We start from the raw sequence: 20,417 nt of genomic DNA, 5'->3' as shown, positions 1-20,417 counted from the left end.
AGGTTGTAGTTGTGTGGAAATAAAGAACATCTCATTTCTCATTTCTCGACTCTATATCGTCACTTTACCCCAATGTGACACTTGGTCATCGGTTAAAACAAGAAAAGCTTTTAAAAAAAGCTGGCCGGGGCGTATTGGGAAGAACTACCTAAAAGTTGCATATTGTGTTCCGGTAAAGCTGTTGCAAGAATGAAACTAAATTGCTGTTTGAAATGTGCATGTTTAAAAAAAAAAGTTGAATTATGCATGCTTTAAGTAGAAGTGCCATGACTATGGCAAAAGGAACATTGTTTAGTGGCATGATTGAGGCCCGGCCTGGTAAAAAAACTGGCTGGGGCGGAAATAGAGGAAGACCGATGAATATGGAGGTCTTTTGGGAGTGCATCAATTTCAATAGGGGCTGAACGAGCAGCCCTCCGCGATACCCCCGCAGAGCTCCGCGACAAAACAGCTCAATTCGATGGTTGTCGTCACTGTTGAGTTTTGCTTTAAAATCTTTGAACTCTGCGTTCAAACAGGTCAATTCGATGGCTGGCGTCAGTTTTGTATAAAGCTTCGTAGATTTTAAGCCAGTTCAATGTGACTACTAGACTTTGTAACGTACCAGGGGCTCTCCCAAACAAACAAGACTTCGTAGAGCTCCATGGAGCTGCTCGGACAGCCCTAGCATACAGAGCTCCGCCACAAAACAAGTCAATTCGCTGGTTGTCGCCACTGTTGAGTTTGGTATTTTCTTAGACCTCTTTGAGCTCTGCGTTCAAAACAAGTCAATTCGATGGCTGGGGTCGCAGGTTCAGTTTTGCACTCTTTTGACTTTTGGATTATCACGTTCACACCTAGTTCACAACTGTGCATGGCTTGTTTTGTGTGCGGGTGGCAGTCTCGGTTAGGGCGGATGTTGGTTGTAAAATACTGGACAATATACTAGTACTAGTAGTAGGTGCCACCCTGCATGATCGATCACACAACAAAATTCTGGGGAAAAGCATGTTTGTTTGGACTTCTTTGTTTTGTATGGAGCAAATATGTTGTCTCTCTGAATATTGCTCCTGTATACTAAAGGTTTAACGAATTAACTTGTCTGGTCACAGAGCTGTTTGTGACAACTCTTGGAGGGCTATTTTAGCAGATCCGCGGCTAATTTCCGTCTCGTAAACGGTCGCCGCCTTTTGAAACGGTCGATGCCATATCGCAGAACGGCTAACTTTATGTGTATCAGAATGGTCCATCCACACCGTGATGTTTTGTGGCGTAGAGGTTAGGGTAACGGGTTTAGGTTATGGTTTTAGAGCTACACCTTTAGACCCGGGTTTGAATCTCAGCTTGCCCTTTTTTTTTACTAATATTTACAATTCGACATGACCTTCCCTTATACTTCCAATTAGAATATTGCCTTTTATAGTGTATATCACTTTTTATTCGCTTTTGGACCCCAAAAAAGTTATCGTACGCTCGGATCAAGGAGCTTCTACACCTAGTAGAAACTCCTTGCTCGGATATGGCATCGACCAGCCGAATGGCTTCGACCGTTTACGAGACGAAAAATTGCCGCTCCGCGGTTGGAGCTCCGTAGACTATTTTCTTAAGTTGTCGCAGGTTACAGAGCCCTTTATATAGTGAATTAAAGACCTTTATTGTACAACGAATTGACTTGTTTTGTCGCAGAGCTCTGCTGGAGTATCGCGATCCGAGGATCCCTATACAAAACTGACGCGAGCCATCGAATTGGCTTGTTTCAAAGCCTAGTAGTAACATTGGACTGGCTTAAAATCCGAGGATCTCTATACAAAACTGACGCGATCCATCGAATTGGCTTGTTTTGAACGCAGACCTAAAAAATTTAAAAGAAATCTCAACAGTGACGACAACCAGCGAATTTTGTCGCGGAGCTCAGTATGCTTTATAACCGACGGAACTAGGGTTGTCCGAGCAGCTCCATGGAGCTCTGCGAAGCCTTGTTTGTTTGGGAGAGGCCCTGGTACGTTACAAATCCTAGTAGTCACACTGAAATGGCTTAAAATCCTTGGAACTCTATACAAAACTGACGCCAGCCATCGCATTGACTTGTTTTGAACGCAGAGTTCAAAGATTTTAAAGCAAAACTCAACAGTGACGACAACCAGCGAATTGACTTGTTTTGTCGCGGAGCTCTGTATGCTTTTATATAACCGACGGAACTAGGGTTGTCCGAGCAGCTCCATGAAGCTCTGCGAAGTTTTGTTTGTTTGGGAGAGCCCTAATTTTGGTACGTTACAAAGCCTAGTAGTCACATTGGACTGGCTTAAAATCCACTGAGCTCTATACAAAACTGACGCCAGCCTTCGAATTGGTTTGTTTTGAACGCAGAGGTGATAGATTTAAAAGCAAAACTCAGCCGTGACGACAACCAGCGAATTGACTTGTTTTGTCGCCGAGCTCTGTGCGTGCTTTTTGACCACGGAGAGCTCTCAAATACTAATTATTCTGACGCCTACCTCGGAATTGACTTGTTATGTACGCAGACGCTGCTCATGTGTGGCGGAAAGCTGTGTGTATGATCAAATATGAATAAACGACTCTTCATTTTTGTACGGAGGCTTACGTGTCTCTTGTTTTTGAGCACGAGTGATCTTTTTTTCAAAACAACCCAAGTCAAAAACGACAATATTCTCAGAAGGGTTTGACCGTAAACTAGGACTGAAAAAGAGTAGAACCTCCTTGGTGGAACAAAATGTATATAGACTTGTAAAAATGCATCCAACTCAAATTATGATATGCTACCAATAAGAAACATGGTGACGCCAACCAACGAATTGACTTGTTTTGAGCGCAAAGAGGTGAAAGCAAAACTGAACCGTGACGCCAACCAACGAATTGGCTTGTTAGGGCGCAGAGCTCTCCGTGTTGTCGTGCGCAGAGTTGCGTGACGAAGTCTTTATTGGTGACAGAGTACTGGCTGTATCGCCTACTACTCACATTGAATTAAACTTGATATCTACAGAGCTCTATACAAAACTGAACCCGTGACGCCAACCAACAAATTGGCTTGTTAGGGCGCAGAGCTAGCTCTCCGTGTTGTCGTGCGCAGAGTTGCGTGACGAAGTCTTTATTGGTGACAGAGTACTGGCCGTTCAGCCTAAATAGTCATATCCAATTAACTTGATATCTTTAAGAGCTCTATACAAAACTGAACCCGTGACGCCAACCACCAGCATCGACGTGTTTTGTACTTATAGCTTTATTCACAAGGGTCTAGCCAAAAATAAGCGGTGACGCCAACCAACGAATTGTCATGTATTGGCGCAGAGCTATTGACTGCAAGCTTGAAGAGGTGAAAGCAAAACTGAACCGTGACGCCAACCAACGAATTGACTTGTTAGGGCGCAGAGCTAGCTCTCCGTGTTGTCGTGCGCAGAGTTGCGTGACGAAGTCTTTATTTGTGACAGAGTACTGGCTGTATAGCCTACTACTCACATTGAATTGACTTGATATCTTCAGAGCTCTATAGAAATCTGAACTGTGACGCCAACCAACGAATTGGCTTGTTTTGGTGCAGCGCTCTGCGGGGGTATCGCGGAGGGTATCGCGGAGGCACGCCCCGGCAAAAATTAAAAAAAAAAGCTTCTTGGGTTATGCTGTTTACAGACAAACAGACAGACAAACGCTACCGGAAACATAGCCTTCTTAGCGAAGGCGATGCAACATTACCCAAGGATAGAAATCTCATAGAAATAGAAATAATACAAGAATTCGTAGATCTCATACCTCCATGAAATATATGAGTTTTTGTAAATGACATGTTCTCAATAATTATGCAAATGACCGTTATATTAACATAATATATGCATAGCGGTGTTAACCTTTGAGTAACTTACACATGTCACAAGGTATAAAATTCCCATCGTTCACCAATAAGGCCATGTTGATTTGATTATATGGATGACATCCGCGCGCGCATGAATTTTCGGCCGTTTCCAAAAAAAAAAGTTTTCAACCATACTGTAAATCGTACAAAACACTTGCAAAATGAGCAAATATATACCGTAAGTTGCAAAAGAAAATATTTGAAAACGATACCAATGTCGTAGACTCTCAAAATCAAATGAAAAAGACGAAAATGTGAAGAAATGAATTTGAAGATTAGATTATTCGTCATACCACACCCTGTGTCCTTTGTACAACCTTCATGACCACGTAGATATGTCATGATGAAAGCAACGTTTTTTTATTCGCACGCTCGCATCAGTTTTGGGGTTTCCAGACGATGCCATCCATATAATCAAATCAACATGGCCTAAGGAGTCACAAAATTTTCACATTAATTCTGCAAATAAGGTCATCATTTGCATAATTGGTATATATCCGCCTGCTACAGATTAAATAGATTACACGTATAGCAGTACTATTATATAAAACACTGTAATTATAGAATTTCCTCATCAATTTCTGGCATCTTCCTTAAGAAGAGTCACCACTATTGTAAATTTGATTATTTACCAGGTCACAGTCAAGAATAAACACATCGTATTGTACGAAAATACGTTGATTTATTCGCTGCATTTAGTGGAAGTTGGTTATGGCAAAAGAGCGGTATTTTTTACGCAATAGACAAAACTACGTATACAATTACACTATGGCCGTGTCTAAACGGAATCACCCAAGGCGGTTTACATGTGGTTTACCCCGAAGCCGGTTTCAAGTGGCTCCATGTGAACGCTCCGAAATCACATTGAAAGCGCCTCGAGCCCAAGCCACTTCTAGAGGTGGTTTCGAATCGGTTTCCCCGCATCGCGATTTGCGTCTGAACGCAATGTGATCTCAATGTGACTTCGCCTGGTCATGGATTACGGGGTGATATTTCTTTATTTATATGCGATACCAACTTTTACCAAACAGCAACTTAAAGAGCAGTAATGGTCAAATAATGTGTCCGTTCTAGGGCGAGCTTCACCGCCTCTGGCGGGACCACGTCGGCATTCGGCCGAGATACGCTGGGAGGGGGGCATCAGCATTAATAACACGCCGCCTTGCGTGTTATCATCAAACAGCAATAAATGTAGCTCAAGCGCATTATGTTCGGACACGGTTTCACAGGTGTGTGTGGCACGTGGACCAGATGTGAGGAATGTGAGTTACCCGAATCGCGGTTTGGGTGATTCCGTATAGACACGGCCTATGTCTGATGATAGTTCTACCTATACAGTGGCGCAGTTTTAATGCATGAGTGATCTTATTCAGTATTGTGTGGCCGTGTTTTCAAATCGACCCTTATTCAAAATGCCACAAAAACGACAAGTAAACGTTATAGATAAATGACCATTTGTTTCTTACATTATCCGTTACGAATTACTTGCATTACTCATTCGAATCCCTTAGATATGAAAAAGAGAAAATAGCCTACGAAATAGGTGCAGAACCATATATGTACAGAAAAATATATACAACAATTGCTCAGCTTTCATGACAAATTCGGGATGAAACGAGCAATAAATAAAAATTGGAATTAAAATTGTATAAAGGCACCCTTGTGTGATATGTTTGACCCTCTTCAAACACTCGCCATTCATTATTATTGCCTTAATGCTACTCTCCAAGCAGAGGTTTGGGCTTTGGGTTATTTTTTGGACTGTTTTTAGGCTTTTTCATCGGGGCTTCTTTTTTGCACTGGATTTCTTTTGGAGGTGGTGAAAAAAAAACACATAAAAAAGCCTAAAAACAGGCCAAAAATAACCCAAACCTCTGCTTGGAGAGTACCTTAAAGCCATACGAATCCCAGATATTTCCTCAATCTATCGTTTGTTTCTACGAACAGTGTCCGATTCTAACAATCCAGTTGTGAGCAGTATTTGCAATTTTACGCTGACGCTTCCCTCGGTCTTCATGATGTGGTTAGAACCTGCCAAAATATCGTACCATAGCAGCCCGTATCGCCACTGCAAGGCTAGCCTAAACACTTACATAGTTAGAGAAGACATTGTTTAGACTTATCCTACCACAACAACGATTACAGTTGGCATTATTACACTGTGTCCGGCTCATTTCTCGGCATGTTTGCTTTGATGATGAGTTTTGTGGCTGATGACTGGATCCCCGCAGCTCTTGCAGCACTTGGCCCGGAACTGCGGCATGTGACACCTGCGGAACCGAACCACGATGTTGCACAGGTGCGGTCTGTTCATGTCGCCTGTACATCTACTCTGGGCTACAGAAACAAACGAAACACGAACAGGTCATGCCGATATAGCACAATGTCAGCAGACGCTGCTGTTTTACTCAGAGAAAACATCAATACAAATAAAAGGACAAAGACTAAGTGACGGCGGACTCAAGTTGTACACAACCTATATTTTCGTCGCCACTTACATACAAACATTATGAAAATAAATGAATAGACACTCGAACTTATGAATAATAAGTATACAGTCGCATAAGTAGAAGAAAAGGACACAAGTAACTAAAACGTTTTCTTAATATGGATAATTTTGTGTGGCAGACACAAATTTACAATTGATTGAAGAAGAATAAAGCAAACTACCACGTAGAATGAAAGATTGTTAAACGCTGTGGACGGTTGTAAAATGAGTTACACGGTTTTGTAGATTCAGAGAGCTACTGGCAAATTTGATGATCAAATCATATCCCTAAAAGACAAGTCAGTCACACTGATTGGATCGGATTGATACTAGTGCTTAATCGACAGGTTCCCTTGAGCCCTGTTCACACGAAAACGCCTGAACCTGGCGATTCGGCTAAATCACATTCCTCACATCTGGTACACGTTCCTTTTAATCCATGCCCGAGTACGATTCGCCTAAACTACATTCACTGTTGTTTGATGAAACACGCAAGGTAGCGTGTTATCAATGTCAGAGGTCAACGACCTGCTTGCTGGTGCCCCCCTCCCAGAATGTCTCGGCCGAATGCCGACGTGGTCCCGCCAGAGGCGGTGAAGCTCGTCCTGGGCACATTATTCGGTTATTACTGATCTTTATGTTGCTGCCAGGTAAATTTTGGTATTGCACATAAATAAAGAAATAGCGCCCCCTAACCCATGATCGGGTCAATATGTAAAGTAAATCGGTGAAGTTACATAGGAATCACATTGCGTTCGGACGCAAATCGCGAATCGGTGAAACCGGTTCGAAACTTCCTCCCGAAGTGGTTTGGGATCGATGCGCAGTCAGTGCGATTTGGAGCGTTCAGATGGGGCCACGTCAATCCGGCTTCGGTGGAATCTGAATCGAAAGCGGTTATAGCGTTTCCGTGTGAACAGGGCCTTATTATACAACTCGTTCCATCCCGTATATAAATTCACCTGAATTTTCAGAGGGACAGTCCTCTAGATTGCACTGTTGCTCGTTGGCAGGTTCCCGCCGTTTGTCGCAGTCCTGACTGCGCCTCCTGGTGTCCATATCCTGACACTGCACCTGCCGCCTCTGTTGGCCGCCTCCACAAGACGCTGAGCACTAACGAAGGAACAACATATCATGACCTAAGGTTTTATCTAAGGTTGGAAATACGGGATACTTCCCGTAAGTGTGAATTGACAGAAAGCAATACAGAATCGCCAATATGATACTATTACAGTATAGCACGACATCGAACACTATATCCAATGATGTCGTACTAACAATACATGTATATAGAATGTTGCATTAACAGTTTAGGTGTTTCCCTTTCCATATCACTTTGAAAGAAAAAGGCGTGTTGTGGAGACTGAGGAAGATCTCGGCGGAACTTACCTCAAAGACTGTCTATCTGCATTTTAATTTACTTGTCTTATGAGTAATGTATTGAAAATGGCCTACCTCACTCCAGCCTCCAGTGACCCACAGTGCACACGGGCGGGTGAAGCATGGTCTCTGCTGAAGGGGCTTCTTGCCGTGCTCACACTCATCCCGCCCTGAACACGACACGTCTCTGGTCTGCAGACCATACCCACACGTATGGGAGCACTAAAGAGTGGGGATAGCGGAACGTTTATGAAACTCGACAAGTGGCACTGTGCGAAGAATGTCAGACATTCGTAAGCACCGACTAGGAAACAAAATATACAATGTACTAGGAGAGCACAAACCATTTAATGTAGTTGTCCTGCACTTACTTCTGACCAGTTTCCAGTCACCCATCTGTGGAGTTCGTGACGATGTCGCTCTGTGTCCTCACTGACTGTTACACTCAAAGTTGCCGCAGTGGAGTGAGCAGCCGAATGAGGCAGAGTAGAAATCTGTTCTGTCAACACAGTAGTCGGTGCCGTAGTGGGCGTCTCTGTTTTCAGACGCAGTGCTGCTCGGACCATGGCAACTTTGGAGGGATCATTGGTCCTGTCGACAAAAGCAGGAGTGCTTGACGTCGGTCTTGAACTTGACCATGACGTAACCACTTGCTTTTCTCCTGACAGAGTACCAAGTGGAAGTCTAGCCGTATCTATCGGAGTAGTGGTTTCTGTCTGTGATCTGGACTTTTCTGTGTGTGCGGCAGAACTGTCGTCTGATTTTGTCGGGCGCAAACGCTTGAGGAAAGGTTTATCTTCGACGTGAGCATCGTCACCCATCATGAAAGCCCTGAATCTCGTGATGATGTTCTCGTGGCTGAAATTTCTTTTCTTTTCCCTTTCTTGTAAACTGTTATCTTCTGTCGGCTTTCCAGCTTTCTCTCTGCTATGTAGAAACTGTGTTGTTCCTGTGACAGGTGTGTTCGCTAGCTCTGTTCTGCTGACGCCTGCTGTAATGTGAGCGTCTGCCGTGGTAGTCTCTGTGATAGAATCCGGGGGACAGGCGTGAATGTTGCATAGAACAGTCTTGGGTTTGACGCTTGGGTCGCACGTGGCCTCGTCCTTACAGGAGAGTGACTGGGTCTTGATGCCCCCTCCACAGCTCTTTGAACACTGCAGATGTGACAAATTGTAAGCAGAAAACCATGACATGTTTGGACATGTGGATTGCAGTTTGTAAGGAATATGACTGTGACCATCCTTCATAATCATATACAAGTAAAGGTCGATAGATAAATTGTTCACCATGTCCTACGTTAACAGGAGACCGCTGGTACATAAATAGAAGACATGTACTATACCGGTGTGACTTAATACCTCAACCGACCGCTTCCTGGTCTAATATGGAGTGTACACGAACTCTTCTTAACACTATGTCTACACTGTCTACACATTTATAAATAGGAAAAACACTGTAACGTTGACGTTTTTACCAGTTCTTTTAAAGGCGCGCCATGCGCCCAGGGTCCGCCATCTTGTTTGTTTATGTTGAGTCCCCGGAACGCATCGTGCCGTAAATTTAGTCAAAATAAGGAAAATAAACTGAGGTTGTGCAGCACGGAAACTCAGCAGATATACAGGGAAGTCCCTTTAAACATGTTTGCTGCGGTAGATTAAGTGACAAGTGCGGATATTTTGCGGCTCGGGAGTACATGTATGACTCCCGAAAAAGACGATAACATAATATTTAAAACATTTGCGACTCCCCTTGGATAAATTAGAAGTTATAACTTTAGAAAAACTCGCAAATATTCGTAATCGCATAGCCAATGTATCCAGAGCATGAATAAACCGCATATTTGGCCCGGTTGAGGTCGGTTGAGGCCGTTTGAGGAACACATCATTTGATTACTAGGAGCTCAGTACGATCTGTACCTCTGACCATGGACCAGGAATCCACTTGGAGAAGGGGCAGGGGACGTCCTTGTTGCAGGTCTCCTCATGAGGAGGTTTGGGGAGCGCTATGCACTCCACGAACGGCAGCGCCATCTGTTCGTCCGGGCCGATACTGCGGATACACAGGACCGACCTGGTCCGGGTCCCGCCCTCCCCACACGACGCCGTGCAGTGCTGCCACGGACCTGTCCACCATCTGAGGGGGAGACCAGAACAGACTGTTCAAACTGTGACAGGCTGAATAAAAGGTTTTAACGAGTGGGGTCGTGTGGAGTAGCGGCAGAGTGCGCGAACTTAGAGTCCCGGGTTGGAGTCCTGACATGCCACCGATCTTGTGCCCTTGGGAAAGGCACTTTACACGACTTTCCTCACTTAGCTCAGGTGTAAATGAGTATTGTCCTGTCGTGTATTTGTCCCCTGTGTTGGTGGCGGCATTAATATAAGTTTAAAAACTTGAGTGTGTCGTCACCACGTCTTGTGATTACATGTTGGAATAATAAAAAAGTTTTAAACGTGAATTATGTGGCTGCAGACGACTGTGGTGTGAAAGATGCAGCTGAGCTTCAGGAATGAATTAATAATCCACTCTACTTTAACTGAAACATTCACTTTCAACTTTCTTATCTAGTATTCAAAACAGGGTGAAGGAGACAAGTTTTCCTTTTAGTCATGGCTCGAAAAACATACCTTGACGGACACCGATCCTCGTTACATGTTCGTAGCTTGTCGTCGGGCTTGGTGGTCGAATTGCAGAATCTTGGGTCAACCTGTCCAGCTTCCGTCTCCACGCACATGACCCGGGATCTCTGTGTACCTGAGATAACCGAGTAGAAGTCATTGTAATGGATTCCTAACACGTGTAACCTAACTAGCAAGTGGGGAGGGGGTACTGTTTTTGGTCTGGATGATGTGTGGGGGCATACCTCAAGATCCGCCGAATGGATTGCGATGGTATTTAGTAGATGGGTATGTGGGGTGCTGGTAGACATCAGAAATACATCTCAAAGAAAGGTGATGTTGACCCGAATTCGTGCTATGTGGCCAGACTTTTTCATAACGGAAATGTATTTTAATCGCTTTACTAAAAATTTCTGAAAACCTTTTCTCCCTCTAAGGTAAAATTATCCTACCTGTCCCGCAAGTTGCAGTGCACTCGGTCCAGTCGCTGTATTTCCAGTTGAACTCCGGGATTCTAGTCGGCTCTCCGTCTGTGTCGTTCTGTTCCCGTGGAATGGTGTACTCAAAAACGACGCCTGGATTCTTTTCTTGGAACAGCAGCTGAGAAACGTAAAATATAGAGTCATGCAGCTTGTACTAACGTGTAAGGATAGTCACTTCCGTACCTGCGTACTAACGTTGTATGTAAGGATAGTCACTTCCGTACCTGCGTACTAACGTTGTATGTAAGGATAGTCAATTCTGTACCTGCGTACTAACGTTGTAAGTAAGGATAGTCAATTCTGTACCTGCGTACTAACGTTGTATGTAAGGATAGTCACTTCCGTACCTGCGTACTAACGTTGTATGTAAGGATATTCAATTCTGTACCTGCGTACTAACGTTGTATGTAAGGATAGTCAATTCTGTACCTGTGTACTAACGTTGTATGTAAGGATAGTCAATTCTGTACCTGCGTACTAACGTTGTATGTAAGGATAGTCAATTCTGTACCTGCGTACTAACGTTGTATGTAAGGATAGTCAATTCTGTACCTGCGTACTAACGTTGTATGTAAGGATAGTCAATTCTGTACCTGCGTACTAACGTTGTATGTAAGGATAGTCACTTCCGTACCTGCGTACTAACGTTGTATGTAAGGATAGTCAATTCTGTACCTGCGTACTAACGTTGTATGTAAGGATAGTCAATTCCGTACCTGCGTACTAACGTTGTATGTAAGGATATTCAATTCTGTACCTGCGTACTAACGTTGTATGTAAGGATAGTCAATTCTGTACCTGCGTACTAACGTTGTATGTAAGGATAGTCAATTCCGTACCTGCGTACTAACGTTGTATGTAAGGATAGTCAATTCCGTACATGCGTACTAACGTTGTATGTAAGGATAGTCAATTCCGTACCTGCGGTCCATGCAATCATCCAAATATCCTATTTTCTGATGACTTTTAAAAGTACCCTAAAAACACTCATAAGCCAACCTGGCTCTCTGTAGTAGACTCGTTTGTTCAATTCTTATCTTAAGTTATACCTTTCATTACTTGATTGTCCTTATTGTATCGTCATGACATTCTATATCTTCAATAATTTTGGTTAGTATAGAGGAGGAGGGCCTCTATACGTTATGTACGTTTTCCCTCCTTTATCACCTTGCTTTTTCTATTCTTTATTGTGTCATATATTTTCTTGTAATGCAAACAAATAAACAAACAAAACAATTGCAACATGGCGGCTACGTTGTCTCACCATGATGTGCAGTTGTTCAGTGGTGGGTCCGGGCGCCGTGAACACCTCCCTGTTGCCATGCCGCTCGTACCGGAACGTCGTGCCGCCCGCCTCATACTCTCCTGTCCACTGGAAGGAATCCAAACCTCCAAGGATTACATTTTAAGGATTTTAAAGCCACTTTATTCTAAGAATTGAGAGTAAATGTCAATATCAGACCTATTTTCTCATCCACGGCATTGGATGCCTTTAAGAATCAACTTACCAGCGACAATGGATTTTGGTATGCAAGATGTGACGATGGTATTGCTATTAAACGTTGGTTATTATGTTATTATATAATGAGTGCTTTTAGGTTTTTAGCTAGTAGTGTTTTTAGGTTTTAATGTCATGAATACCTAAAAAACATGTGTGTATTTAGACAAAAGAAGACAAGAAAACACACATTAAATATAGAGATCGTACATTGCTATATTGCTCTTTGTTAAACAAACTGTTATTGTTGTAGTTGATATCAGTGTACTCCCTCCATGTACACATTCAATGAAAATAAGAGCTGTCGTAACTATTCTGTGAAAACACGGTAAGGGTAGGAAACGGTGGGGACTGCTACGCACTAAGCCTACACAGATACATATATCATACGACAAAAGAAGACAACAAAAGATTGTTAGAATCATTGCCGTTCCAACATCACATGTAACGTTACCTGTATGAACCAGTGGCCGTTGATGTAGTATTCTCCGTCGGGTCCCTTGAGTGCCAGGAAGTTGTTGGCCTCTGCCACCTCCTCCACACGGATGTTACGGGCCCCGGCAGGGATAACAGTCGCTTCCACGTAACCTGAGGATGGAGAAAGGAAAGTGGTCTCAAGGCCCGATCAATTTAATTTCTTGGCTAACGGATTTTTCTAGACAAATAATGGAGCGGGCGGGCGAAAAAAAACCCACAAATAACTAGAGAAGTAACATTTGCAAAGCAAATGCATAATGTTTACCTTCGGATATGGTCTGCTCTGTTAATTCACATTCGCATACATGTACATGTATATGGTGACAGGAGTCTACATGCCTACTAACTATGAAATTGCTACATTATGTAACCCAACACCAGTTACTAAGGTGACAGACGTCAACAAAAGAGGCCATTGGCCAGGTCAGAGGTTAGTGTTTGGAACAGAAGACGAAATGGAGCAAAAACAATATGTTTTCCTTCGGTAAAGATAAAAACAGGCCTAGGCATCCTATTATGGCCCAAATTGGTATGATAGGAGCCATTAAGTCAACACACCAGGCTGGTTCAAATTTTAAACAATGAATTTTGGAACTTTCAATGATACCATTGCATTGAAAGATGGAATAGCTGTAACAACTAGGAGGAAAAGGACTGTTTTCAACTGTTCAGGGCAAAATATGAGCATTTTGCAGTTGATTCTTCCAGTTTTGAGCATTATCATAGATGTTTTTTCAGAGATTTTTTTTTTATTTCTTCATATCCCTCGGTGTAACAAGTCGTTCGGTGTGATACAGCCAGCTACCGCCGCGCCGCGTGCCTACAAAGCTGTTGTGTTACGCCATGTTATACCGGCTATACAGACAGTGAGACAAAGACACTGATCTGACCTCTGCCTTCCTTCTCGTTGTAAGACTCCTTAATGGTTTCGCAGGAGGTCCCGTCTCCACTGCACTCCCCACACCGGTCTTCGGTGGCGTTAGAACCCAGGATGAAGTCACAGCCGACAGGCTACAGAAAACGTGACAAGCGGAATATATAAACAGGTGGCCAGCTCCAGAAAGAACGGACGTCGATGAATCCAGTAGCAACCATCCACGTACACTTAACATGATAACTTCTTTCTCAATCGTCTTATTTCAGTGGCACCTCGTTTCACGTTGCACAAATTACCAAACTGTCATCTGTGCTGGTAGTTACATGTTTAAACTTTCGTTCCACACAACGGATAGTTCTCAACTAGAACTTGCGACCAGTCACTCCGGTCTTCTTCAATAGACTGACCCAGTGAGACCTGTCACGTGGCTTCTATGGTGCTCTAGGTGAAAACTGTTAAAAATCTCTTGTGTTCAAAGACAAATCAAACTCTACTACTTGATAAATTACGGAGATTACTTCCGGACGTTTCGAGTGATTTCCGATGTCACTCGAAGTCCGAGTTTGAAGTTTGATAAATTTTGTTAATGTTAGCCTGGATGTCTAACCTTCATCAACCCTCATCAACATATCTCTTATGTTGGGACGAAAGTTTTAAATTTATACAAATTACCAAACTGTTACCAGTTCCACGGGCTACTGCTCATCTGTAAGATGGCAAGGTAACGGGAATCAGATATCGCTGGATATCTTATCATGGAATGGAGTATATAAAATGCTATTTCATAATTCAAACGTACCCTACACGTCCCGTCGATGCAGACGTCCCGTGATGCCTTGAGGCACGGCGTCCCGTCGATCACGACCTCCGCCAGTCGTGCGGAGAAGAAACTTCCTTTCGGCTTACAGTGGAGCTCACACGGGTACTCTGGGAACAGCGGTGTTATCTCATAAGGCCACACCCACTTAATTTTATGGATGACATCCTCTGAAGACCCCTTAACTAGTGCGCGCGGGCGAATAAAAAAAAATTCCGGCAAAAAATAAAAATGTTACTAAACCACAGGAATACAAAGCTGGTATTTTGAATTTTGCAGTACTTAGCGACGTATACAAGTCGGCACATGCTGGCTTTTTGCGGGATTTACCGGCACTGTAGGTATGTACTGAGTTCTTGAGCCGTGGAGCGTCGGTAGTCTGGGTGCCCGGCTCCGTATCGTCGCAATTACCATGGACTGCCAAGACCTAGAGCCAGGCCAGAGACTCAGTGGACGTGACCTTTTCTTTTCTTTTTTTTGAGAACAAGCGAAAATCAATTCGCGCGCGGATGTCATCCATAAAATTAAATCGGTGTGGCCTTATTTCACTAGTAAGGGGTTTTATATCTTACATCTAGTAAATATGAGATAGAGGGGTGCTATTTCATTATTTTACTAGATAGAGAATTATTTTACATCTACTTCTAGCGAAAAAAAATGGTTAAGCACCCCTCTGTCTGATTTTTGTACAAGTAGTATAGACTATGATTAAGATAACCATTAAATAAAGAATTATCATGACTTTTCCAAGTACCAAGTTTTCTGAGCAGAAATCATTTTCATAACTAAATAAATGTGATAACTAATCAAGTATCAGGAAACATGGCGCCGTGACGGGGAGCAACTGTGTACATTATTTATACCAGCAGACATGTTTTACCGAAAAACCCTGTAAACAAATTGGTAGCTAGAATACGTTAGTGGCTGTATCGCACTTACGAGGGTAAGTGACAGGCGTCCAGTTGTAGTAGTTGCCCTTGAACGGTTTGTCGTCGTGCACTAGACATTGCCACTCCCGGAAGTCAACTTCACCCTCAGGACAGGCCTGTGCCATGGGTGAGAACACAACATGTCTTCATACTCAACAGGCAGGGGAATCAAAGTGCAACAAGTCTCATCGACTGGTCTGGTTATCGGCGGCCCGCGCGCACTTACTTCATGGCAAAACGAACTACAACAGAGAACAAGAATTCGGAGATCTCATACCTCCATGAAATATATGAGTTTTTGTAAATGTTTTTACTCAGTATACTACGGTATAGAACAAAATAACAGAAGATTTTGTTTTCAAACACACAGCTAATACAGTAGCACCTTTGGCCTGAAATAGGTCAGCCTATTCCAGAGGGAGAACCTCATTAATCAAACCGGCGGTGCGCTGACCGCTGGTGTTTTGTTGCATAACCGGCACATCTGTTTTCTCTGCCTTACAAAACCGGAAGTTCTGCTGCAGTACCAAGGTCAGCCACCAGGAGGCCCATATTTGACCTTGACCTTTGGCTTCCTAAGACCTACCAGCATACCAAATATCATCACAATCCATATAGGCGTTCTGAAGTTGCTGACTACAAATGTGCAGAAACACACACACACACACAGACGCGCCAAAAACAATACCTCCATTTTTCATGGAGGTAAAAAAGCAGATACCTCCACATTGCACAGTCTGAATCGCTTGCGCTGTCCTAGGCAGAACCGTCCACCGTGTGATGGTCTGCAGATTCAAACAGAACACATCCAGTAACTTTAAATGATGTCACTTGAAGATAGCGTGGGCAGTCAACGTGAATTTAAGATGACGGAGGCAATAAGACACGAGTCTGTGAGGGTAAAGTTGCTGAAAAGGTGTTGTAGCTTAATCTCCAAGCAGATTCTGTGGGGCATGGGCGCCTGTATCTATTGGCCTCCTGTTGCCATCCACAGGCGGCCAATATGGACTCCCTTTGCCCAACGGAATCTGCTTGGAGATTAGGTTATAGCTATTCCCGCTATGTCATTAATTAAGGAGGTTTTAAGCTTAATACATACTACCTTTGGAAACATATATGTGGACATAGACGTTCCATGCTACGCTACGTGGTTACTACATTCAATTTGTGGAAATGTCTTACACACCGCGGGCTGTCGCAGCTTCTGATGGCATGCTGCACACCCGCTCCACACGTCCTGGTACAGCTGGACCACTCGGACCAGGTGCCCCACCCTCCGTCTACGACAGGGGGCGCTGCAGTCACGGCTACACAGTTTCCTCTATTGCACCACTGCAAGGTACAAGGTTGACAATGCTTCTTTTTCAGTGTACTAAATATATAACCTCTACCATGCTCCTACTATTAACAGCCGCTTCCGAAGCCTGGTAGAGGCTACTAAGTATACAGTCATTTCATCATGAAATGATTTTTTACTCATATGAGTATCAGAAAACTTTAAACTTTAAAGTCGGAGTCGATCGGTACCTTGCTGTGACCACAGCGGGTTCCTTCTGCAGCGGACTCCAGTTTAGAGTGACAGGCGTTGGTCTCCACTACGTTACACCACAACGTGTTGCAGACATCCTGATGTCAGGAAACAAACAAACAAACAAACAAACAAACAAACAAACAAACAAACAAGGCGTCACAAGCTGAAAAAATATATTGAATTCGTATTCTTCTACTCATTCATATGACCAATTATTGAGTTTTTAATTAACAATTCATTGTACTCAAGTTTGTCAAACGCCCAAACTATAAAAAAATTATAAAAATGTGCTAATATTGGGCAGTATGTGCCTATGTCACACAGATTGACTTGTTTTGAATATTTCCACTTTTAATGCCCCGCTTATGGGCGCCCTATGCTGTCCTGGTTGGTTTGACATATGGCGTTAACTATCAGGGCAGGGGCCAACATGAAAGGGAGAGAGTAATATTCGAAGGGACGGGATGTCGTACAGGGGATGAGAAAAAAATGGCAAACTATCAGTTCGTACATACATTCTAGTACATTTTGGAAAATTGAAAAATTAAAATTGTCATGACAACTGTCTGGCCGAATTACGTCCTCACATTTTTCTTCAAATTCCCTATACCAACCATGCTCCCTGATCCCGCTCCCAGGGACATATATTCCATTCATGCAGTAATATTTCCTAAACATATTCTATCAAGTACTACATCTACATCAGGACATTGCAACCCTCAACAAGGACGGGGGGCACCACAGACTTCCTGCAACCTATGATCTACTGCTCACCGAGTCACCTGTGTCGTCTGTATAAACGTGGCGTCACAGAAGTCCAATTTCTTGCTTCATAATGACTTCTACCAACACAGATGAACTTTCAAGATGAGACTCTACTACAGAACATGTATGTGGATAAGAAGTGACGACCCACCGACATGCCGTAGCAGAGAGAGGCGGTGGGTCCGTACTGCAGGCGACACTGGTGGTCAGCGTCGTACATCATGCCGGGAGGGAGGGTCGGGAACGTGAAGTCATGTGGGGACGGCTCGTCGTCAAGGCAACTGCCCCACCCTCGGCTAATGGAGAGAACGGGACGTTTGTGAATTTTTACTCCGTGAAGGAGGTCATTAACCATTGTAAGATAAGGCATACTGTGGTCCAATTTATGGCACGATTGATTGAATTTGCATAAATTTGCATTAAGAGCCCTGGAACCACGGTGTCCCACCTGGACCACAGTATGACCTATCTTAAAATGATCGGGAGACATTGAGCTATCATTCTATGGTACTGGCCAAAGTATGTACCGGGTGGTCTACGTTTGTAATTTTCTAGGCCCCTTCTGAGAATCTCCTCCTAGACTATAACCAAGGTTGGTGCGAGTTCGGGTCGTGTTCGGGAAGCGATAGTTGGCTATGTGTGACAGGGTCTCTAGCCTGCTTTCATTTCCACCCCGATCCACCCTGTCCTCCATCTCTGCGTTTACTTCCTGACCTTTGCTATTTTACTGCAGAGAACATGTTTTGGAAACAGGTTGCCGAATCCTCGCGGGAACAGGTACGTGACAAACGTGAAGACAGCTGTGTTGTTCTTGGCCATTTAAGTGTCCTTTCTTAAGAAGCCAGCCTCGGCACGTCCACACTGGCGGTACAGAAACAAACATTGACTCGAACTTGACACTGTATTGAGATTACCCCACATGTAGTCTCACACAGGCGGCCTTGGACTCTACATGAGGGAAGAGTGTGCTAACATATGTTTTTGTAAGCCGTCCAGACTAATCGAATGTACCCCAGTCTTGCACACATTTGACCTTCACGTGGCCACAGACGCCTCTTACAGAGCCCAACGCCGGCGTTCTGTGCCTGGATATATGAATCTGCCAATTTAGAACCAAAGAGTAAGTACAAGCAGTTGTGACCCTGTGAGGGTCGGCGGGCCCACGGGACTATAAAGTCACCTGGAAATCTGGAGAAGTACTCTGCAGCTCCAACACAACGTCTCAGGCGACAAGAGATCCGGAAGTTATCGAGCCTGTTTGGACCTTTATTAGCCTTGAGTACCTTGTTCTGTTTGTAGGTTTTGTTCTTGAGAGGCGCGCGTCCGCTCTGGGGTGACATGGTTACCGGCGGTAACATACATACACGCGGACCGTACCGTACACCTCTCCGGCGTTTCGGCGTAAAGCTCCCGTCAAACATTCACCACCTTCCCCCGAATTTGTTCCCGCACACCAGCCGACCAGGTTCGGTTGAGATTCGAGAGCACTCCGACCAGATTTAGGTGACGCCTACCTTTCATTTGGAATCGAAATGAATTTGAGTTGAATTTGAGTCAAATTTGACCCTGAAGACGCCTCGAACACAGCTGACTTACGATCAAATAATTGGGTGGTGTTCTGCTGACTTAAATTGCTGACAACCGAATTATAATAAATGAATGAATGAAATGAATACCAGCCAACTATGTTCGAACCTCCCGACCAACCCCCGAATTGACTGAACATTTGCCGACCCAGTCGATTTTGCGCCTTACTTCGATTTCTCCTAACCATGGTTGGGGGTGGGGGAGTGGGTGGGGGTGGGGGGGCGTTCGACTTGCATGTGTTCGGGAGGCCAAATTCGTGAATAGGTAATGTGACAGGGGCTTAATGGCTTGTATCTGTCAATCCTGATTCAAAGTCAAACCTCCAGAATGCTAGGGAAGACACGCATTTGTACTGTGAAAAGCAGTCCATTCCTAGATCCTATGTGGAAACGTTTTTTCCACAACGTTGGCGTAAAACCTTGAGGAGGTCGCCATCTTTAATCCGAACAAGGTTCGCAAACGTAAACTTTTGCGTCTCGTGATAGATAGCGTCAGGCTTGCGAAATGACCCGCGGAGCATATTTGACATTTTCCTGACAGACACTTTTACGACACCCTAACCACCAGACGGCACATGGCGATCCACAACAGGAGTTCATTTGAACTTTGACATTTCACCACGTCCAAACATGTCATGAAAACGCGAGCTTTCAATGTTATGAGGTAAAACACGACGGTGTAGATCCGTTTACTTTGTCAACAGCCGCCCACGCGAGTCGGCACTCCATCTTTTAGCTCCAAATGCATTGGTCCTCCTTTGGACGGTTAAATGGCTTTTAAATTCCCGGTAACACATCGTAAAACTATATTTTCTGTCCATCTCGTTTGTGTTCCCCTCCGTAATGAAGGGAAGAGAGTGATGCTTCCATATGAATGTTATACATATAACGTTATAACACACACACACACACACACACACACACACACACACACACACACACACACACACACACACACACACACACACACACACACACACACACACACACTCAATCTTTGCACATTTAATTGCAGGAGTTGTTTAAAGCTTTCTAGTGATGATGCCCCTACATACATACATACATACATACATACATGCACACACATACACAAACAAAACCTCTGTACCCGAGTTACAATCCCTGCAG

General features: G+C 43.9%; 1 protein-coding gene across 1 annotated transcript in view; it reads right to left on the bottom strand.

The window, feature by feature from the left end:
* Positions 1 to 5,645: 5,645 nt before the first annotated feature.
* LOC109485153 (A disintegrin and metalloproteinase with thrombospondin motifs 12-like) overlaps positions 5,646 to 20,417 on the bottom strand; it is a 45,647-nt gene continuing 30,875 nt past the window's right edge. Inside the window, 16 exon segments of the mRNA XM_019788590.1 lie at positions 5,646 to 6,181; positions 7,295 to 7,445; positions 7,788 to 7,934; positions 8,084 to 8,866; positions 9,629 to 9,845; positions 10,337 to 10,463; positions 10,780 to 10,927; positions 12,074 to 12,181; positions 12,762 to 12,895; positions 13,675 to 13,795; positions 14,461 to 14,588; positions 15,418 to 15,523; positions 16,129 to 16,192; positions 16,594 to 16,739; positions 16,935 to 17,033; positions 17,855 to 17,999. Of these exon segments, the coding sequence (XP_019644149.1) occupies positions 6,015 to 6,181; positions 7,295 to 7,445; positions 7,788 to 7,934; positions 8,084 to 8,866; positions 9,629 to 9,845; positions 10,337 to 10,463; positions 10,780 to 10,927; positions 12,074 to 12,181; positions 12,762 to 12,895; positions 13,675 to 13,795; positions 14,461 to 14,588; positions 15,418 to 15,523; positions 16,129 to 16,192; positions 16,594 to 16,739; positions 16,935 to 17,033; positions 17,855 to 17,999 (2,791 nt within the window). The 3' untranslated portion in view covers positions 5,646 to 6,014.

Source organism: Branchiostoma belcheri, unplaced genomic scaffold (assembly GCF_001625305.1).
Source record: "Branchiostoma belcheri isolate BF01 breed outbred unplaced genomic scaffold, Haploidv18h27 scaffold73, whole genome shotgun sequence".
In the NCBI taxonomy this organism is placed as follows: Eukaryota; Metazoa; Chordata; class Leptocardii; order Amphioxiformes; family Branchiostomatidae; genus Branchiostoma; species Branchiostoma belcheri.
Note: the sequence above shows the minus strand (reverse complement) of the source record. Positions and strands in the feature narration are given on the sequence as shown.